This window comes from Phacochoerus africanus, chromosome 14 (assembly GCF_016906955.1).
Source record: "Phacochoerus africanus isolate WHEZ1 chromosome 14, ROS_Pafr_v1, whole genome shotgun sequence".
NCBI classification, from domain to species: domain Eukaryota; kingdom Metazoa; phylum Chordata; class Mammalia; order Artiodactyla; family Suidae; genus Phacochoerus; species Phacochoerus africanus.
This window is the reverse complement of record NC_062557.1, coordinates 27063640-27086212: the sequence shown is the minus strand read 5'-3', so window position 1 is coordinate 27086212 and position 22573 is coordinate 27063640. Positions and strand designations below refer to the sequence as shown.

At 52.5% G+C, this 22573-nt stretch overlaps 1 protein-coding gene across 1 annotated transcript in view; it reads right to left on the bottom strand.

The window, feature by feature from the left end:
- ABCC3 (ATP binding cassette subfamily C member 3) overlaps positions 1-22573 on the bottom strand; it is a 56176-nt gene that overhangs the window by 11685 nt on the left and 21918 nt on the right. Inside the window, exons 9-26 of the mRNA XM_047759273.1 lie at positions 20111-20288; positions 19851-20012; positions 19246-19338; positions 17851-18054; positions 17598-17744; positions 16951-17038; positions 16239-16305; positions 15881-16007; positions 15623-15799; positions 8945-9112; positions 8456-8648; positions 7116-7230; positions 6804-6951; positions 6498-6705; positions 5923-6233; positions 3480-3679; positions 3222-3348; positions 1296-1397 (exon numbers count right to left, since the gene is read on the bottom strand). Of these exons, the coding sequence (XP_047615229.1) occupies positions 1296-1397; positions 3222-3348; positions 3480-3679; positions 5923-6233; positions 6498-6705; positions 6804-6951; positions 7116-7230; positions 8456-8648; positions 8945-9112; positions 15623-15799; positions 15881-16007; positions 16239-16305; positions 16951-17038; positions 17598-17744; positions 17851-18054; positions 19246-19338; positions 19851-20012; positions 20111-20288 (2815 nt within the window). The remainder of the gene's footprint in view (positions 1-1295; positions 1398-3221; positions 3349-3479; positions 3680-5922; positions 6234-6497; positions 6706-6803; positions 6952-7115; positions 7231-8455; positions 8649-8944; positions 9113-15622; positions 15800-15880; positions 16008-16238; positions 16306-16950; positions 17039-17597; positions 17745-17850; positions 18055-19245; positions 19339-19850; positions 20013-20110; positions 20289-22573) is intronic.

The following is a 22573-nucleotide window of genomic DNA, read 5'->3' as shown; positions in this document are numbered from 1 at the left end:
TTTTTTTTGTGCTTTTTAGGGCCACATCAATGGCATATGGAGGTTCCCAGGCTAGGGGTCAAATTGGAGCTACAGCTGCCAGCCCACACCACAGCCACAGCAACACCAGATACCAGCCTTGCCTGCGAACTACACCACAGCTCATGGCAACACCAGATCCCTAACCCACTGATCGAGGCCAGGGATCGAACCCGCAACCTCATGGTTCCTAGTCAGATTCATTTCCACTGCGCCACAATGGGAAACTCCTATAACCTATTTTCTCATTGAAGGGTTAGGCAAGGTCTGTGGCTGAGCACAGGGAGAAGGGGATGCTGAGGTTTAATAAAAGAGAATGTTCAAAACAGAAATTTCTTTTTTTGGGGGGGGTGGGGTCTACACTCATGGCACATGGAAGTTCCCAGGCTAGGGGTGCCAGCCTATGCCCATAGCCACAGCAATCCTTAACCCACTGAGTGAGGCCAGGGATCAAATCCGCATCCTTACGGATACTAGTCGGATTCTTAACCAACTGAGCCACAACAGGAACTCCAAAACAGAATTTTCTGAAAGTGGAACATATGCTTCTTGGAGAAGCAAAGTAGGAATACCCAGCAGTGGCGTGTGGTCATAAACTTGGAGTAAAATCAGGAATTCCCATCATGGCTCAGCGGAAACGAATCCGACTAGGAACCATGAGGTTGTAGGTTCGATCCCTGGCCTTGCTCAGTGGGTTGAGGATCTGGCATTGCCTCGAGCTGTGGTGTAGGTTGAAGACGTGGCTTGGATCTGGCATTGCTGTGGCTATGGCATAGGCCGGCAGCTGTAGCTCTGATTTGACCCCTAGCCTGCAAACCTCCATATGCCATTGGTGTGGCCCTAAAAAGAATAAATAAAAAAATTAACTTGGAGTAAAATCAATGATTTTTTTCCAGCAACGTTTTAGGTGATGGAAGGTAGACAGGCGGGCTCAACTGGGGTGAGGATGACTGAGAGAGAGCACTGGCACTGGTGGAGCATGGCATCCAGGCTAGATGAACTCATGGACAGAGGGACAGAGGCAGGTCATGGGATTCAGGGTCCCAGGGACAAGAAAGTGCAGTGACCAAGAAGGAGCTCTAGATGGCACCGCATGGAGGGCAGACCCTGTCATGCTCAGTCTGGATCCTCTGCAGCTCCTCACATGGGCTTCTTGTTGAATGAATGAACGAAGAGCCACCTGAACAGCTGGTCTGGGGGCACACGCATGGCAGGGCCCCCAAGCATCCCTCCCAGCTATTCTCGACTGCCGTGCTCCAGGCTCACCCATGACTCACCTCGGTCTCTGTCTTAGAGTACTCCTTGACTCTTTCCACGGCCACAATGTTAGATTCCAAGTCTGATATCGTTCGGATCATCCAGTTGAGAGCCAAAGTCACCTAGCCAAAAGGGCCTGGGTCATAAGTGGGGTGGGGGCCCCTCCCCCTGAAATGGCTTTGGGAGGAGTTCAGCCTCCTTGATTATGTTCCTCTCCCATCCGTGACCCAGGTGGGCTTGGGCAAAGCCAGAGGTGTGCCACCAAAGCGCAAATCACACCTGTACCTCAGGCGGGGACAATGCAGACTTAACAAAGGGCCGCTCAGCCCAGTGGTTCTCCGACTCTAATATGCGCAAGAAAAATGTTCCAGGGAAACTTGTGAAAATGAAGCTTTTGATTCAGTAGGTCTGTGGTGCAAAGTGAGATCTGCATTTTCTCTTTCTTTCTTTTTCTCTTTCTTTTTTGCTTTTTCGGGCCTCACCATGGCACATGGCATTTCCCAGCCTCGGGGTCAAAACAGAGCTATAGCTGCTGGCCTTTGCCACAGCCAAGCAATGCGGGATCCTATCAGCGTCTGCGACCTACACCACAGTTCACTGCAATGCCAGATCCCTGACTCACAAAGCAAGGCCAAGGACTGAGCCTGAACCCTCATGAATACTACTCAGGTTCATTTCTGCTGAGTCACAACGGGAACTCCTCTTTCTTTCTTTTTTTTATGACTTCACCTGTGGCAATATGAAAGTTCCCAGCCCAGGAATTGAATCCAAGTCACAGCGGCTGCAAGGCTCTATCCTTTAACCCAGTGCACCAGGCTGGGGATTGAACGTGCACCTCTGTAAGGAGCCAGGCTGGGGCAGTCAGATTCAGTGCCACAGCAGGAACTCCAGATTCCGCATTTCTAACAAGCTCATAGATGATGTTGGTCCCTGGACCACAATTCAAGATCAAGGAGTCTTAATAGTCACGCAGAAGCCAGAGCCCCATCCCAGACCTACTGTATCAAAATCCACATGTTAAGATCAGAATCCACATTCTGAGTTCTCTTCGTGGCTACAGGTTAACGAACCCGACTAGTACCCAATGAGGATGCGGGTTTGATCTCTGGCCTTGCTCAGTGGGTTAAGGATCTGGCATTGCCGTGAGTGGTGATATAGGTCTCGGACGTGGCTCAGATCCCACACTGCTGTGGTGTAGGCTGGAAGCTATAGCTCAGATTCGACCCCTAGCCTGGGAACCTCCATATGCCACCGGTGCGGCTCTAAGAATACAAAAAAAAAAAAAAAATGAAGATCTCCAGGTGATTCATACGCACATTAAAGTTTGAGAAAATTGATCTGTTTGGATTGTTCTTTGTTTACCAAAATATTTAAGACTTGAGTCACCTGAGGCCCTGCAAATATGACCTGCTTCGCACAAACTCCATTTGCAGTTATTTAATTCTTTGACAATACGGGCTGATATCAGGGTGACCTGGCTGCAGCCCAGGCTCCGGTCACCCTCATGTACTTTCTCCACAGGCAGGTGATACGAGGTGTATTTGTCTCAGTTCCCCAGGACCCAGGATCCCTGGGGACCCAGGATTCCCTACCTCAGGACCCCTGACAGGGTTGACCTCTAGATCAGGTGTCCGGGCAGGGCAATTCTATTTGTCTTTGGGGGCCAAGCTCCATGACAGTTTCTCTCACACTTGGAGGTAGAGACCTCCTCTGTGCTCTTGTAACATTTTGCTCCTTCCTCCGCTGAGATCCGTGCACCCTGCAGTGTTATCCCTGGCTGGTGGGAGCTATTCTCCATGTTTTACCGGGAGCTCACAACCCCAGGGAGCAGAACCTGTGGCAGCTCCCCATACTGGGCAAAGCGAGGTGCTCAGGAGATGCTTGTGACACCTGTGTGGCCTCTGCCCTGGTGGTAGCCCTGTCCCGGGGCCTGGACCTCTGCATACCTGTAGGGCATAGGACACAGACAGGCCCACCAGCCCCGGGCTCAAGCTGTTTCTCCCAGTCACAGCGAAGACAGCAGCAAAGAGCACAACGCAGTTGCCCACGAACTCCACTCGGATCCCCAGCCACCTATGGGGATGGGGCAAGGCAGAAGTGGGGCAGATGCAAGAGGCGGGCTGTTTAGGGAGAAGGAAGAGCATCTCTCCCTAGAGATGCTGGTGAGAATTGGAGGAGCAGGGGCTGCGGGAGGGGCTTCTGACCTGTTGGAGGCGATGTAGGGGTAGCAGCTCCTCTGGTTGGTGTCTACCTTAATGTTATTGATGGCCTCAAAGTCCTGGCTGCGGCCATACGCCCGGATGACGCTAGAGCCAGTCACCGTCTCCGAAAAGTGGGAGTAAATGGGCGAGCGGCTGACAGATTCCAGCCTCTTCAGTTGCCGTGACGTGGCCACATAGAAGCGCTGACAGAGGATGGAGGAAGAGCTCGGGGTCAGGACTGCGGAGCCCCAGTCCTGTATGCCCTCTGGACCCATCGAAGTCACCTCCCAGTCAGTCTCAGTCCCTTGCTCCCTCCCCACACCCAAAGAACCTCAGACTTGGGGTCCCGATGTGGTTGCATGACCTCATCCCACCCTTTCTCTCTGGTCAGCTCTGCTCACTCTTCCAGGCCCCTTCATCCATGAAGCCTTTCCTGATTCTCTCCCAGCTCCTGACCCCCTCATCTCTGGGCTTGGATTATGGCCTTGATTTTGCTTTGCCTCCTAAGTCAGTGACTATGCTTATCTCCAATTCGGGGCGCTATCAAATGTATTCACGCAGACAAAATTTTGCAAAATTTGGGAATTCCTGTCGTGGCACAGCAGAAACGAATCTGACTAGGAAAAAAGAGCTGGCGGGTTCGATCCCTGGCCTCACTCAGTGGGTTAAGGATCCGGTGTTGCCGTGAGCTGTGGTGTAGGTCACAGACGTGGCTCAGATCTGGTGTTGTTGTGGCTGTGGCATAGGCTGGTGGCTACAGCTCCGATGTGACCCCTAGCCTGGGAACCTCCATATGCCATGAGTGTGGCCCTAAAAAGACAAGAGACAAAAAAAATTTTGCAAAATTTGCAAAAATAGGATAATTTCCTATTCTTCTTTTTTTTTGTCTTCTCTAGGGCCACTTCCGCGGCATATGGAGATTCCAAGGCTAGGGATCCAATCGGAGCTGTAGCCTCTGGCCTACACCACAGCCACAGCAACGTGGGATCCGAGCCACGTCTGTGACCCATACCATAGCTCACGGCAGCGCCGAATCCTTAACCCACTAAGTGAGCCAAGGGATCAAATCCACAAACGCATGGGTCCTAGTCAGATTCGTTAACCACTGAGCCAAGATGGCGGGGGACCTAAAGCGCCTGCACTGGATTCAGAGGACAGAAGGTGAGCAGGTCAAGAAGCAGAAAGAAGAGCCAGGAACAAGGTTGCGTTCATCATTTATGGAGAGCTTTCCTTCAGCCTGTTTCTGCTTTAACCTCAAGACCTGGTTAGTGGATCCTCACCCGCTAGAAACTTGGAGCGTGGAGATCAGAGTTCCTCAGCCCTGGCACGGGGCCACTGGGGGCCTGAGAGTTCTCTATCCACGAGTCCTATCCATTTGTGACAACCAACAGGTCTCCACATATTCGTATTCGTCTCCTTAAAGAGCCTCTTCTCATCCCACCCCCTGGTTGTTTAAACTGCAGCCCCGCAAAAACACAGTTCTGCCTCCAGTTTCCATTCTCTACCCTGAGGGCCTCAGGATGGCCAGGGCTATGAATGATGTGCATCTGAGAGTCCCCTGTCCCAGCATCAAGTGCAGCCTAGTCCACGGTCCTTACACACAGGATCTGAGCCTCCGGTACCTGTGCATTACCTTCATCAACTGATTAATTAAGGGCAGGATAGGGGCTCGGCAATACAAAAGACTATTTTTTTTTAAGGGCTGCACCCACAGCGTATGGAAATTCCCAGGCTAAGGGTCAAATCGGAGCTAGAGCTGCCAGCCTACGCCACAGCCACAGCAATGCCAGATCCAAGCCGCATCTGCGACCTACACCACAGCTCACAGCAATGCTGGATCCTAAACCCACTGAGCAAGGCCAGGGATCAAACCTGCATTCTCATGGATACTAGTCAGATTTTCAACCCACTGAGCCACAACGGGAACTCCCACAAGTGCCTTTTCTAGCTAGCTGTATCTGAATGTTATTGACGCTTCTCTGTTAAAAACATATACACACCTACGTTTAGATATGTCTAAAGGGAAGGGGAGGATAATGTATCTCAAACTGTTGACAATATTTTATGACAAAATAGCCAGCGGGCATTGTCACTGGTTATAGTTGTGATGCCAATTCCCACACACAATGGGTGCAGCCAAAATAAAGAAGTAAAATAAATTAAAATTAAAATTAAAAATAGCCAGCAGGAAGGAATTCCAGGGCCAGTCACAATTTACAAGGATTTCATTTCATCCCAGCGACAGCCCAGTGAAGTAGATTCTATGATTCTATTTCGAAGGTGGTGAAAATGCGTTTCAAAGCGGTAACGTAACTGATTACTGAGCCAAATCCAGAAGTGACGCTGTGGGTCTGACTTCCCTACGTCCTGCCCCTGGTCGCCCACAAGAGCCTGCCCCAGATGACATCCACGCTCCCAAAGCCACGCCCACCCGTTCAAGGCACACCTGCACAAAGAGGTAGAGGACAGCCAGGGGCACGACGACCACAGCAAAGACCGGCGTGCTGGCCACGATGACCACGAGGGTGGAGATGGAGTTGAAGAAGGAATTCAGCAGCATGAGGATGGTGGGAGCCAGAACCTCATCGATGACGTAGATGTCCTTGGAGAAGCGGTTGAGGATGCGACCCGAGGGCGTCGTATCGAAGAAGGACTGCGGGGAGTGCATCTTGTTGTGCAGCAGCGCCTGGTGAAGCAAGCGCGCAGCCTGGACACCGCCCACGGCCATCGTGATGGCTGATAGCATCACCAGGAGCCCTGATGGAGGAGGCAGAGGGGCGCTCGTCCACCTGGGCCAGGCAGCAGGCGAGCCGGGGTGGGGGGGCAGGTTCCAAGATGGAGGAGAGCCCCCAGGAACCAGGCAGGCTCAGAGGCAGGTAGACGGCGAGGGTGCAGAAGGGAGACATGGGGGCTGTGAGGTGGAGGAAGATTCAGAGGCAAGGGTATGGTTTGGGAGACCCAGCAACCCAGAGGTAAGGAAGGGGCAGCAGGAGCCCCTTCTAGGCATCTCCGCGGGCTCACCTTGCAGAAGTCCCAAGGCAGCGTAGACACCCAGCCTGTGGGAGGTGTTGTTTTGCTGGCCGTTCATCGCAGCCTCATCGGTCCAGGCGCTGAGCCACACATTGGCCCCGATGGCAGCCGCACTTTGACCCCCATACAGCAGACAGATGAACAGGGTGGTACAGAGCCCCACGGCCTTGGCGTAATCCCAGTACACACTCATCTTCACCTGTGTGGCCACCGTGGCGGGACAGAGGACTCCCGTGAGCCCCAGGAATGCCAGGGGCCTGCCTACCCTCTCCGGCCCTCCTCATCCACCCTACTCACAGTGCCTGTCTCTGCCTTCTCCTCCTGGGTCAGCACCCGGCTCGGCTTGGCCTCTGCTTCCTGGACCACCTTTTCTGCTGCACCCACGCGCCTCCGGGGCACGGGCCGACCCTGACCCTCTCCTTCCGAGGACATGACACTCAGCTGTCTGTGGAGGCAGCTGGTCAGGCTCAGAAGAGGAGGCCTCCAGCCCACCCACAGGACAGAGCCCTAGGAGGAGGTTCAGGCTGCAGCCAGAGGCCCCGGGGTGTATCAGAGGCTTGGGAGCCCTGACTCCGTGTCCCGGGGGGCTGGACGCTTTCGGGAGCTCACCTCATAAACTGCTTCTGGACCTCGTAGGTAATCGGCTCATTATCCGTCAGGTCTGTGTGATTGCTGAGTGTGTCTTCAATCAGCAGCACCTCCTCATCCTCTTTGCCCTCCAGGGCTGCAGCAGGGAGGCAAAAGGAGAGGTTGGCTCATGCCCCCTGCAAGGCCCTGGTGTCTCCCAGTCCTACTCCAATGAAGGCGCCTGAGTGGACAGGCAAGGGAGATGAGAGGCACCGAGAGGGCAAACAGAACAACGACATAAAAATAAATGACTAATTTTGGAGTTCCCGTTGTGGCTCAGTGGTTAACGAATCCGACTAGGAACCATGAGGTTGCAGGTGCGATCCCTGGCCTTGCTCAGTGGGTTAAGGATCCGGCGTTGCCATGAGCTGTGGTGTAGGTCACAGACGAGGCTCGGATCCTGCGTTGCTGTGGCTCTGGCGTAGGCTGGTGGCTACAGCTCCGATTCGACCCCTAGCCTGGGAACCTCCATATGCCATAGGAGCGGCCCAAGAAAATGGCAAAAAGACCAAATAAATAAATAAATAATTTTGTGTTGGAAAAAAAAAAAGGGGCGGCAAGAAAGACTTAGGCCAGAGAGGAAGAAAAGCTTTCCATCAGGGACTGTGTAGACGGGGATTCGAATACAAGGGTAGGAGCCTGGGCTCCAGAGTCAGACTGGCTGAACTTAAATCCCACTTCCTCACTGCATGACTTTAGGCAGGCATGTAAAATGGGGATAATAATAGGACCGACTTCATCATGTCATTGTGAGGATTAAAGGAATGGATGTGTGTCAAGGGCTTGCAAGGGGCGTAGTCCTAAGACAATGCTGCAGACATGTTAGCGGCATATACAGCAAAGGGGCAAGAAAGCCTTGCAGAAGGGCTGTGCACCGACCTGGGAGTGTGGGGTTGGGGAGCCATGGGGTTTCGACAGGCTCCATGAGGCCAGGGATTTTTCTGTTTGTTTATTGCTGTCTCGGTGCCTGGAGTAGTGCCTAGACATAGTGAGTGCTCCATAAATATTTGTCGATACATGACTTTTCCAAGCATTTGTTTACGAAACCATTCATCTGTGAAAGAGCCTTGCCGTCCAAGCTGAGCCGGGGCCCTTAGGCCCTGTTGACACAGGAAGAAGACTGAGGGAAGAGGAGCAGGAGGGGCCTTGCCTCCATCCAGGTCACTTTCCCGCCTAGAGATGTCTGATGGTCACACAGACGGTCCCAGTTCCCTAGAACCTCCTTGTGCAACGCTGGGCCCGTCCAGAGAAGCTCAGAGACCCCAGGACAGGGGACATGCTGGGAGGGCGTGGGGCTACGGAGGCCGGGGGCAGGTGGATACCTGTCCTGCTGTCGGCCTCTTGATGATCTTTGGTGTCATCAGGTGCATAGTTTCGGAGGAAGTTGGCAAAAGAGCCATCGCGCTGCAGCAGAGCTGTGTAGGTGCCCACCTCAGACACCTGTCCGTCCGCTAGCACTATGATGAAGTCTGTCTGGGGCAGGAAGCTGATACCATGCGTCACCAGCACCCGGGTCTGGGGAGCAGGCAGCAAGCTATCATTCTCCCTGCCTTCAGCACCCCATCCCACAGCACAGCACAGGGCCGTGGAGCAAGTAGGAGATGCCTGGGTGCCAGGGGGCAGGGGCAGGCACATCAGGGACTCGCCCCACACCCACTGCCATCGGCTCAGTACCCACCCCTGGCTTCCCTCACTGCCCAGCCCGTGCTCCCGCTCCTCAGGCCCGCCGTACTGCCAGGCCTCGCCCAAACCCCTTGGCCTCCCAGGGCTTCAGACCTTCCCCAGCCCCCTTAGCCTCTGGGAGGCCTCACCTTTCCCGCCAGCACACCTTCCGGCCCGATGACCTGGTCAAAGATGTGCTTGGCCACGTGGGCGTCCACGGCTGACAGTGGATCATCCAGCAAAAAAATGTCAGCATCGCTGTAGACGGCTCGGGCCAGACTGACCCGCTGGCGCTGGCCCCCGGACAGATTAATCCCCTGGATGGAGGAGGGAGGTTGAGAGGTGTGTATACGGAAGGGAATCAGGCCATCGTAAGGGTTGGACAAGGGCCCTGTCTGTTGTCATTCGACAAGGCAGACCTCTAAATTCACATTCAATATGCCTGGTCCTGTCTGTGGGAAGCTCTCAGGCCACGGACAAAGGGGTGGTGGCTCTTCGAGACCTGCCGGGGTGGGAGTCTCTGCTCCCTGCCCAGCCGCTTTCCCGGCCTGCCACCTTCAAACTCTGGGAGGCTGGAAAGCCGCAGGAGATGAGACCTTTTGGTCTCCCATTGCCCATGGTTCACAGATGATATTCACAGTAATTAGCCCACTTGGTCCTCATGTCCGTTGTTCCAAGGAGGTGTCATTAGCTCTACCTTCTAGGTGAAGAAATTTGAGCCCAAGATGTTAATGACATGGTCCAAGCTCCTGAAACTATTATGGGCAGAAGCAAGGATGGACATCCAGCATCATCTCCAGAATTCACCAATCCCGACATCATTCAGATGCCACAGGGGATGTAAGATGGCTCCTTAAACCTGTTACGGAGAAACTGAGGCACAGGGCAGCCGGGCTGGGCCCAGAGGGCAGACGCCAGAGGGGTAGCCTGCCTTCCTACCATCAGCTTTCCTCATTCCCTCTGGAACAGACCCAGGTCTTTGGGGGGGGGGTACCCTGAGAAACTGACCCCCGGTGGGGGGAATAAGTGTGGGGTGCAGCTGGAACTGCTGAGTGGCAAGAAGCAGGACATGGCAGCTGTAGTGACTGGGGCATATGAATATGCCTACATTCAACCAACCAGTCTTTCTTCAGTGCCACTATGCGCTGGGCACTAAATTAGGTTTGTGTGTGCAAGGTCAGTGTGGGTGCAGGAGAGAGGGGAGGAGAAGCATCATAGGTCTGCTCTAGTTTCCTATAAGCTAGGACTCCTATTTGAAATTTTCAGGGTTCCCCGTCGTGGCTCAGCAGAAACGAATCAGAATAGGAACCAGGAGGTTGCGGGTTCGATCTCTGGCCTCACTCCATGGATCTAGTGTTGCCGTGAGCTGCGGTGTAGGTTGCTGATGCGGCTCGATCCCGCGTTGCTGTGGCTGTGGTGTAGGCTGGCCGCTGGAGCTCTGATTGGACCCCTAGCCCGGGAACCTCCATATGCTGCAGGTGCAGCCCTAAAAAGCAATAAATAAATAACTAAAATAAAATAAAATAAAATAAAAATTTCCCATCCCCACTGCCAGGCTCAGGGCCGCATCACTTTCCCAGACCACCACAAGAGCCTTTTTGCTGGTTCCTGTGCCTTTGGGCCCCTCCACACTGCAGCCAGGGCCGCTTTTCCAAATGCAATTCCTGTCCCTTCTTAAAATTCTTCATTGACAAGTTGAACATCAGGGTGAAAAAATGATGGTAATAGATTACGACCCATTGAATCAAATCGGAAGCCATGGGCCCATAATGATCTAAAGAAATTAAGTAAAAAGGGGGGAGGAGGGGAAAGCCCGTTCTTAGAGGAGAATTCCAACCAATAACCACAGATGGCACGGAGTTACAAAATCACAATTTGGCAAGCACCTGAGTAAACAATGACTCAGGAAAGAAATCATCAATGAAAGACAACACCTCAGCCAAGAGGATCAAGGTTAATGTCAATAAGGCATGAACTGATACCATGTGCCTTCTGATATGACGTACCAAGAAGGACACAATATGACTTCTTTGGTATTGCTCCAAATAGATTCTGAATCTGATCATAGTCAAGTTGGGAAACATTCCACAAAATAACTAGCCTGCACTCTTTTGTTCTAAAGGACAAGGTGGAGGAATTATTCAGATTGATAGAGAATAAAGAGATGTGACAACTAGGAGTTCCCGTCGTGGCTCAGTGGTTAACAAATCCGCCTAGGAACCATGAGGTTGCAGGTTTGATCCCTGGCCTTGCTCAGTGGGTTAAGGATCTGGCATTGCCGTGAGCTGTGGCGTAGGTTGCAGACATGGCTCGGATCCCGAGTTGCTGTGGCTCTGGCGTAGGTTGGCAGCTACAGCTCTGATTAGACCCCTAGCCTGGGAACCTCCATATGCCACGGGTGCGGCCCTAGAAAATACCAAAAAAAAAAAAAAAAGAGAGAGAGAGATACGACAACTAGATGCAACTCATGATCTTGGAATGAATCCTAGACCAGGAAAAAAAATAGCTAAAAAATACATTACTGGGACAGGAGTTCCCGTTGTGGCGCAGTGGTTAACGAATCCGACTAGGAACCATAAGGTTGTGGGTTTGATCCCTGGCCTTGCTCAGTGGGTTAAGGATCCGGCATTGTTGTGAGCTGTTCTGTAGGATGCAGACGCGGCTCGGATGTCGCGTTGCTGTGGCTCTGGTGTAGGCCGGTGGCTACAGCTCCGATTAGACCCCTAGCCTGGGAACCTCCATATGCCATGGGAAGTGGCCCTAGAAAAGGCAAAAAGACAAAAAAAAAAAAATTACTGGGACAAATGATGACATTTGAATACGTGAATTAGATAATAATACAGTATTAATGGCAGATTTTTTTTTTTTTGGTCTTTTTGGGGCCACATCTGTGGCATATGGAAGTTCCTAGGCTGGGGGTCGAGTAGAAGCTGTAGCTGCTGGCCTACACCACAGCCACAGCAATGCCGGATCCTTAACCCACTGGATGGGAATGCCAATGGTAAATTTTTTAATTTTGAAAACTCAACTATAGTTATGTAAGAAGATGTCTGTTTTGAGGAATACACACTGAAATCTTTAATAGTAAAAAAAGAGCTGAAACTGGAATTCCTATGGTAGCTCAGTGGGTTACAAACCCTACTGGTATCCATGAGGATGTGGGTTTGATCCCTGGTCCTGCTCAGTGGGCTAAGGATCCAGCATTGCTCTGAGTTGTGGTATAGGTCACAGATGTGGCTTAGATCTGGCATTGCTGTGCCTGGGCTGTGGCCAGCAGCTGCAGCTCTGATTCTACTCCTAGCCTGGGAACTTCCATATGCTGCAAGTATGTGCCTCCCTACCTCCTCCCCTCAAAAAAAAAAAAAAAAAAAAAAAAAAAGCTGAAACTATAAAACTCTTTTTTTTTCTTTTTTTTCTTTTTACCTTTGCACCTGAGGCATATGGAAGTTCCCAGGCTAGGGGCTGAATCAGAGCTTCAGCTTCCAGCCTTCACCACAGCCACAGCAATGCCAGATCTGAGCTGCATCTTCAACCTACACCACAGCTCACAGCAACACCAGATTCCTAAGCCACTGAGCAAGGCCACGGGTTGAACCTACATCCTCATTTTTTTCCGTCTTTTTGCCATTTCTTGGGCTGCTCCTGCAGCATGTGGAGGTTCCCAGGCTAGGGGTCTAATCGGAGCTGTAGCCACCAGGCCTACACCAGACCCACAGCAACGTGGGATCTGAGCTGCATCTGCAACCTACACCACAGCTCATGGCAACGCCAGATCCTTAACCCACTGATCAAGGCCAGGGATCAAACCCGAAACCTCATAGTTCCTAGTCGGATTCGTTAACCACTGAGCCACAACGGGAACTCCACTAGTCTGGTTCTCAACCTCTTAAGCCACCAGGGAACTCTGAAGATAAAGTCTTGAAAAGATCTTTGTACACCTATGTTTGGAGCAGTATATTCACGATAGCTAAAATGTGGAAGCAAACCAAATATCCATTGACAGGTGAGTGGAGAAACAAAATATGGTATATACATATAATGCAGCATTATTCAGCCATAAAAAAGGAAAGAAATTCTGACATCGGCTGCAAAGGGGACAAGCCTTGAGGCTCTTGTGCTAAGTGAAAAGACAGTCACACCCAAAAAAACTCCCCAGATACTATATGATTTCATTTATATGAAGTACTTAGGTGGTCAGATTCATAGGGCTAAGAAGTGGAATGGTAGTTGCCAGAACCTAGGGTGGAACAGGGATGGGGGATCTGACTGATGTTTAGTGGGTACAGTATTTAGAGTTCTTGGAGACTGGTTTTTACAACAATGTGAATGTACAAACACTACTTATCTATATACTTAAAACGATTAAGTTTTATGTTATGTATAAATTTCAACAATGAAAAATTAATAAATTAGGAGTTCCCTCCGTGACTCAGCAGAAATGAATCGGACCAGCATCCATGAGGACATGGGTTCCATCCCTGGCCTTGCTCAGTGGGTTAGGGATCCATGGTGTAGGTTGCAAATGGGGCTCAGATCTGGCATTGCTGTGGCTGTGGTGTAGGCCGGCAGCTGCAGCTCCAATTCGGCCCCTAGCCTGGGGATCACACATGCCATAGGTGTGGCCCTACAAAGACCAAAAAAATTAATAAATTAATAAAAAACAAAAACTTTCACTTACGTCTCTCTCTCTCTCTTTTTTTCTCTTTTTAGGGCTGCACTCACAGCATATAAAGTTTCCCAGGCTAGGCATCAAATTAGACCTACAACTGCCGGCCTACACCACAGCCACAGCAACGCCAGATCCAAGCCCTGTCTGCGACCTATACCACAGCTCATGGCAACGCTGGATCCTTAACCCACTGAGTGAGGCAGGGATCGAACCCATGTCCTCATGGATACTAGTCGGGTTCGTTAAGCGCTGTACCACGACGGGAACTCCTGTCTCATGGTTTTTAGGGTAAAGGTCAAAATTGAAATCTTCAAGGCTCTGCCTTACCCTGTATCTTCCCCATCCTTTGCTAACCTCCAGTCATGCCAACTTGCAAGGAATGCCATCCACCCACCATCCCTCAGCTCACAACTTCAAAGCTTTTCCATCACTCTTGGTAAAAGCCACAGCCATCACAGTTGCCTGCAAAACCCTACCTGGCCTGGCTGCCCGCCCACCTCAGTGACCTTGTCTACTCCTCCTCCTCACCCCTGTTCATTCTGCTTCAGCCACTCTGTTCCTGCTGGTCGGTGAGCACCCCAATCACACGCCTGCCTCAGGGCCTTTGCACTTACAGCTCTCTCTGCTTTCATGTCCCCAGATATGCACCACTCTCGCATTTTGTTCAGGTCCCTGGTTCTCTGTGAGGCCTTTCTAAAGCATCCTAATAATACAACCCTGCACATATTCTTTTTTTTCTTCCAAAAAATAGATTTTTTTTTGTCTTTTTGCCATTTCTTGGGCTGCTTCCATGCCATATGGAGGTTCCCAGGCTAGGGGTTGAATCAGAGGTGTAGCTGCTGGCCTACAGCTATGCCAGAGTCATAGCAACTCGGGATCCAAGCCATGTCTGCAAACTACACCACAGCGCATGGCAACGCCGGATCCTTAACCCACTGAGCAAGGCCAGGGATCGAACCCACAACCTCATGGTTCTTAGTCAGATTCGTTAACCATTGAGCCATGACAGGAACTCCTAAAAAATAGATTTATTAGGATAGGACTCTTGTGAGAGATGCAAGCGGACAGGCAAGGAGGGTCTGCCTGAATGTAATCTTTTTTTTTTTTTTTTTTTTAGGGCTGCACCTGTGGCACATGGAAGGAGGAAGTTCATTAACCACTGAGCCAGGCTAGAAGTTGAATCAGAGCTACAGCTACAGGCCTATGGCACAGACACAGCAACTAGGATTTCCAAGCCTCATCTGTGACCTACACCACAGCTCACGGCAACACGGATCTTTAACCCACGGAGCAAGGCCGGAGATCGAACCCGCATACTCATGGATCCTAGTCAGATTCATGAACTGCTGAGCCATGAAGGGAACTCCCTGCACATATTCTTAAATCCCTTCCCTGTTTCATTCTTTCCCGAGTATTTATCTAATATATTTTTTCTAATATATTTTTCCCTTACAAGAATGTAGCCATATGAAGGCAGAGATTTTTGTTGGATTTTGTTAGTTTGTTTGTTTGTTTTGTATTTTAGGGCCACACCGGTGACCTATGGAGGTTTCCAGGCTAGGGGTCGAATCGGAGCTACAGCTGCCAGCCTACACCACAGACACAGCAACATGGGATCCGAGCCAAGTCTGCCACCTACACCACAGCTCACAGCAATGCCAGATCCTTAACTCACTGAGCGAGGCCAGGGATCAAAGCTTTGTCCTCATGGATGCTAGTCAGGTTCATTAACCCCTGAGCCACGACGGGAACTCCTGCATGTTTTTACTATTGTGTAATATTGCCTGGCATATAAAAGGTATGTCATAAAACCTGATGAATGAATGGATGAATGATGAGGGCTTCTGCGCTGTTATGATTCAGCTCAAAAGCAGTGCTTTTCCTTATGCAGACTCCCCAGCATCGCTGCCCTCCCTGTATCCTGTACAGGTCTTCAACTTGGCCCCCAGGGCATTCTACAGCCCCTGCTTGTTCCCAAGTTAGTCTCCCCCAGTAATGAATCGTGAATGAATTTTGCCAGTGCCGAGAGCAGAGCTGGACATGATATTACTTGACTGACTGACTGACTGACTGACTGTACATATATATGGACCTGGGCTGGGCTGAGGTGGGCAGTTGTATGTGCTAACGCCCCAGGAGATAAGAGAGGCGCCTGTACCTTCTCTCCAATCTCTGTCTGGTCCCCGCCAGGCAGCACCTCCAGGTCAGCTAGCAGGGCACAGGCTTCCAGAGCCTGCTGGTACCGCTTGGGATCTAGGGCTTTGCCAAACAGCACGTTTTCCTGAAGAGTGCAGTTCTGGATCCACGCCTGCTGGGGCACGTAGGCTACAGAGCCCTGAATGAAGGAGAAGGTTACTTCGGGGTTTGCCCAAGGCCTGGCCAAGCTTCCCTTCCCGGGAGTCCCTGCCCCTCTCACCTTCATATACACCTTGCCTTCCAGCTTCTCCATCTCTCCCAGCAAGGCAGACACCAAGGAGGACTTCCCACAGCCCACAGGCCCCACCACAGCCACTAGGGCCCCTTTTGGCACTTGAATATCTAGGCTGAGGGCAAGGAGACCAGGAGCCCAGTCAGAGTAGGAATCAGAGTTTTGGTCCCCGGTTTTCCATCTGGAGACCCAAGCCCTCCTCCCTTTCAGACACTACCCTGGCCAAGCCGAGGCTCTTCCTGCTTCCCAGGCCAAAGACTGGAGGGTGAGAGTGGGGCTGGGTTCTGCTTTGCATCTGACCTTCAGCCCACTTTAGGCAGCTGAGAAGGGAAGGAGAAAATGATACCTGTGCAGGGCAGGTGGCATGTCCTGGGCCCAGGTGAAGGTGCCATTGTTTACGGTGATGGCATAGCCTGCAAGGACCAAGGAGTATAGGGCTAGGGGGGCCTGGGGCAAGGGGGAGAGGATCCTCGGGTGGGGGAGAATTGAGGGGAGCCCTAGGGGAAGGGGCCCCCCAGGGGGAGAGCAGGGAAGCTTGGGGGACTGAGAGTGGGAAGGGGCAGGAAGTCCTGGGGGAGGAGCAGGGGGAGGCCAGGGGGAGGGATGTGGAGAGGAGCACAGAGAGCCAGATGAGGAAGAAGATGGGCACAGAGGAAGAGCAGATGGGGAAAGAGGATGAAGAAAAGGGGGTCACATGAAAAAAGTGGAGGTGTTCCCGTCGTGGCGCAGTGGTTAACGAATCCGCCTAGGAACCATGAGGTTGTAGGTTCCATCGCTGGCCTTGCTCAGTGGGTTAAGGATCTGGTGTTGCCATGAGCTGTGGTGTAGGTCGCAGACACCAGATCTGCTGGCGTTGCTGTGGCTGTGGTGTAGGCTGGCGGCTACGGCTCTGATGAGACCCCTAGCCTGGGAACCTCCATATGCCATGAGTGCAGCCCCAGAAAAGACAAAAAAGACAAAAAAAAAAAAAGGAAAAGAAAGAAGTGGAAAGCCTGGAATAGAGGATTTTCTGGAGCAGGGGCCAGGGCAAGGGCAGCCCAGGGACAGGCTGTCTAGACCTGGGGTGATGGTCTTTCTTTCCACACATTGGGGGTCAAGTTCATCTTGACTCAGGAAATGCTGGATCCGCTTCAGAGACACACTGGTCTGCATGCAGGAGGGTGCGAGTCAGCCCTGGGTGTGCTTCGCCTACACCTGCATCCTCCTACCCTTGCTGGTCCCCAACTTTCTGGGTGAGGCTGGGCCCCCTCAGAGTCCAAAGGCTGGGGCTGGGGTCCCTCCCATGACTGAGTCTTGGCTGGTTCCCGCTGCCAAAGATAGGGTCCCGGCTGGTAAGAGGAGGCTGTCTCCAGAACTTGGGTTCCCAGGGACTCTACCTGACTTTCTCTGACTCTACATGACCCTTGACTCTAATGACCTCCTTCAACTTGGAATAATCCTTTTTTTTGGGGGGGGGCTACACTCACAGCATGCAGACGTTTCTGGGCCAGAGATCAAACCCACGCCACAGCAGCAACGTGAGCCACAGCAGCGACAATGTTGGATCCTTACCCAGCTGAGTCCCCAGGGAACTCCAGGACAATTCTTGATAATTCCAAATGGCCCTCCCCTGATTCCAGGAACTCTCCATGTTGACCCCCTGGCCCTATGTGACCCCATCCACCTGCCCGGACTACAGAAGAAGCCTTAGTCCCAGCAGGGTTACCTGGGCCAGGTTGCTGATTAACTGGGGCAGCATGTTGAGCGGAATCTTTAAGATATTGAACAGGGACACGGACACGAAGGCCTTCTCGGCATCCAGCACGTTGTTCTCGTCCACAGACACATACACCCCGAGGGTGATCAGGGTAACCTGGGAAGGGGTGGCGTCCGGGGTCAGGGTGGAGTCTGCCGGGTCCCAGAGGCCCCGGGCTGGCCAGGTGGGAGGCAGGATGCCAGCCCAGGCAGGGGAGCCTCACCAGGAAGGGGGTGCAGACCCAGATGAAGGTGGATATGGCGTGGAGGTAGGCGACCTGGCGCATCAGCTTGAGCTCATTCTGCCGGATGCCCTCCACCTGCTTCAGGAAGCTGGGCTCCCAGGCATACAACTTCAGCACCTTGATGCCACCCAGGATCTCGCTCATCAGCTTGATGCGGGAGTCCTTGAACTTCATTTGCTCGACCTATGAAGCGTGTGGAAAGGGCACACCCCGTGCCCTTGCTCAGACCTCTACCCACGGGGGCTCCCATCTTCCCCGCACGCACACAGAGCACAGCAGTTCCGTTTCCAATGCTCACCATTTCTTCTCCATCCCCCGTCCTGGCCTGAGCTACTCCCCAGCTGGAATGCCCAGCGCCCCCCTCCTCTTCTCTGATGGGGAAAAGCCAGCTCCATCTTCAGGGTCCCATCACTGACCTTCCCAGGCAACATCCCCTGCCCCTTCCCTGGGTTTCTAAAGCACCTCCTCATAGGGGGACCCTGTGCATGTATGCTCAGCTGGGAGCCTGACCGTACAGACCCCTTATTTCTCTTTGTTCCCCAGTCCCTACCCCAGGGTGTGGCATGCCAATCAATACATTCATTCAGCCCCGATTTATCAAGTGCCTGCTGTGTGCCAGGCCACGTGTTAGATGCAGGGCAGCCATGAAGATGACAGTCTGATGGGGGAGGCGGATAAGGAGGAGACAATTACCTGAATAAATGCTTAATAAATTTTATCATGTGTCCTCTGATGGGAGTAACAGGATTCTATGGGAGAATGATGGGGTTGGGACGACTGGGAACTCAGAGTTCATGCTGGGAGGTGAACGGGGCAAGCAAAGAAGGGTGAGGCGCATTCTGGGGAACAGTCTGTGCGGTAGCCCAGAGGCATGCGGAACCTGGTGATCTGCAAAGAAAGGACCTACTGGCTGAAACTTGACCATGTCCCTGGGGGTGAGGGCTTGAGAGGTGAGCAGGGGCCTGATGGGAATTTGTCATTTATTCCAGGTACACTTCCATCAATGTTTTGCAAATTTCATTTATGGAAGCGAATGACTGGCTGTTTACACTCCAGCACAGTGTGGTGGAGTAACTCTCGTTAGACCAGAAGACATATAATTTCAACCCCAGCTCTGTCCGATTCTGGATTTGCTATCGTCTCTCTGGGTCTTGGATCCTCAGCGGCAAAACAAGAGTGTTTCTAAAACCCTCTCAGGGGTGTGAGGCTAGAGCGAGCTAAGGTGTGTGAAAGTGGCTGGTTGCAGGAAGCAAGTAGTTGAGAACCTCTGGGTGCGAGAAGCAAGTAGTTGAGAAGCCCCAGGCTGGGGACTACCCTCCCCCAGGCGCCTGGCCAGGGCTCCAGGCAGGAGCAGCACAGTCCACCAGCACCCACCTGGAACATACGCATCTTCATGGCCACCACTCCATTGAGCGGGATCAGCAAGATCATGAGAGCGACTCCTGCCAGGACGGAGGGACCCAGGTTCTGAAGAGGCATGGTGAGTGGATTAGCCAGATAACCAGAGTGTACAGACAGAACCCAACAGACAGAGGCTTGTTGAACTGCAATGTGCGGATGGGCGCGGAGCAAAAGATGGTGTCAGCCAAACAGACAGACAGCAAAAGGCAGGCATACGGTTAAAGCCAAAATGACAAAAACATTTGCAAGAACAGCCAGGCGTCAGATGAGACAACAGATGGGGACAAACAGGCAACCAGACAAGGATGTCCGGATGCAAAGGAAGGCAAATACACACAGGCAGACAATGACAGCCAGAGTCACACCCACTTCGCCTCCAAGTCCCCTCGTCCCTCCCCTGGGTCCCTGGGTTCCGCAAGAAGGACAATCACACAAGCTGGAGAGATTTAACTGCAGACACCAGCATCCTCGCAGCCCTGGCTCCTATTCCTCTGCTGACCAGAACAACCCTCTCTTGTCCCATCTGAAGAGAGGTCAAGATCAGAGGAAGAGGGCAGAGGTCAGAGTTCAGGAGTCACCTGCCAGAGGAAGTACATTGCCAGGATGATCTGCATGGGTGCTGACCACAGCAGGTTGAGGAAGGGGACAACGTCCATGAAGCGCTGGGCATCCACTGACATGAGGTTGACAATTTCTCCCACGGTGGACTCACGTTTGACGGAATTGGTGATGACCAGAGCCTGCAGGTGGACAGCAGGGTGATGAACCGGGCCCAGAAGTCTCTCCAAAGCTCCCTGGGGGCTGGCCTCCCAGTCCCCCAAGCCCCGCTCCAGCTGACCTTCCTGTAGATGACACCTATGATCCCCGTGCGGAACCTCAACCCCATCACAAAAATGCAGTGGTAATACTGGTGTAAGATCAGCGTCTGCATCACGGAGCACACGAACATCAGCCCGGCCACCAGGAAGCCCCACCAGGTGGGGGCCGCGGGGTTCGAAATGAATCTGATCAGGATGCTGCAAGGGGAAGAGAGAGGCATGAAGGTGGGGAGGCTGCCTCCCCTTTCTCTGCAGCCTCCACTCCGCCCTGCCTCTGAAACCTCTTGGGTGGGGGCTTCTGGCCCTCCACACCCCCCACTCAGACGAAGGGGACTGAGCCCAGAGCTGCCTCAAGACCCTAACCCGCCATCCTTGCTTCCCTCCGCCGCCACCTCCTTTCCTATCTTCCATGCCCCCCCTGCCCCCGCCCCTTTATCACTCTCTTGCCACCAGCTTCACCAGCCTGCCTTTCTTGCCTCCTTGGACCATGTGGCAGGAAGAAATGCCACATGCCCATTTTTTGGACTTTCCTGCACCTTTTCCTGGGCTGCTGAGGGCTCTGAATTCCACCGCATGACCACACAGATGCTTGCCCCCCAAATCCGTCCTCTTCAATATCAGCTGCCCCCAGGGCTGCCCAGTGACCTTCTCTGGTGCCCTAATCCACCTGCTCTTCCCGTCTTCCTCCCCTCTTCCCTTCTGACCTGTCTTCACGCTTCACCTCCCTCAGCAGTTGCCCACGTAAGTCTTCCACTGAGAACTCCCTGTCAAGTACAGACTTCCCTGCAAACACCGGCCCTCTTCCTTCTGTCCTGCTGCAGGAGATGAGGCGTCCCTCCTATTTTCACTGCCAGAACCTGAGCCCTGGATCACCCACACACTCCATCATCGGCCCCCTTTCTCCTAATCTGCAGCATCTACCTCTCCACTGGCTGCTCTCTACCTTGGCTTAGCGACATGACTAAGTCTCTTCTGCATTGGGCCAAACTCCCCTAAGGTCCCATGGAGCTACCCCCATAGTTATGACCAGGTGTCTTCTGCCATGGCTTGGGTGTAACGCTCCAAAGCTATGCTCAAGTCCTAACCCCTGGTACCTGTGAATGTGATCTATTTGGAAACAGGGTCATTGCAGATATAATCAAGTTAAGACAAGGTCATATTGGAGTAGGGCGGACCATAATCCCATGACTGATGCCTTTTTTTTTTTTTTTTTAATTTAGGGGCACACCTATGGCCTACGGAAGTTCCTGGGCTAGGGGTCAAATTGGAGCTGCAGCTGCTGGCCTACACCACAGCTATAGCAATGCCAGATCCGCCTCGTCTGCAACCTACACCACGGCTCACGGTAACGCTGGATCCTTTAACGCAATGAGCAGGGTCAGGGATAGAATCCACATCCTCATGGATACTAGTCAGACTCCTAACCCGCTGAGCCACAGTGCGAACTCAGTTCCACCCTTTTATTTTTGGTCACACCTGTGGCATGCAGAAATTCCTGGACCAAAGATTGCAAGAGCGCCAGAGCAGTGAACCGAGCCTCAGCGGAGACAATGCCAGATCCTTAACCACTAGACCACCAGGGAATGCCAGTGATTGATGTCTTTATAAGAGAAAAGAGAGGGAGATTAACACACAGAGACATGCAGATGCAAACACACACACAGACACCACACAGACACACACACATGCAAAGATGGAAGCAGAGATTGGAGTGAGGTGTTTCCAAGCCTAGGAATGCCAACAACTTCCAGCACCACCAGAAGCTGGGTGGCAGGAGCAGATTCTCAGAACCTCTAGAAGGAACTGACCCACGGACACCTTGATTTCAGAACCTTGACTTCCAGAACAGTGAAAGAATACATTTTTGCTATTTTCAGCCACCCTGTTTGTGGTACTCTGTTACCCTAGGCAACTAAAACCCTCTATAGGAAATTTCTAGACCTTCACTGGCCCCTTCTCCACTGCAGACACCCTGTTCTCAGGCCCTTCTCCTCCATCCAGCTCTGTTCTTGGCAAAGTACCAACAAGTATCATGCTGCCTTTATCAGGCTCTACTTGGCTGGTCACCTGGCTTCATTGGAGGCCATGCGTTCCCCTGGAAGTTTCTCTGATTCCCTGCTCCACGATCTGGGTTCTTTTCCAACTCTGGCCCCTCTGAGCTTGTCTTCTGCTCACTTTTACCTTTCAGAATTCCCTAGGGCTCTGTCTGGGGCCTCAGCACGGGCTCTCTGGGAGAGTCAGCCACAGAGAGGGGACTTCGGGCATCCACACAACAGCTCTGAAAATGCGATCTCTGGCTGCTGGGAATGTCCCCTTGAGGGCCACCAATCCCTCAGCCCGACATGGCCCAGATGCAACCCACCACTTTGCCCAGGGCCCAGGTCTCTCTTCCCAGTGAGGTCACCATCTCAGCAAACACTCCGTCATCCTCTGCCCTGCTCACCTTTGGCCCTGCCCTCTCCCTGGCATAAACACTCATAGCT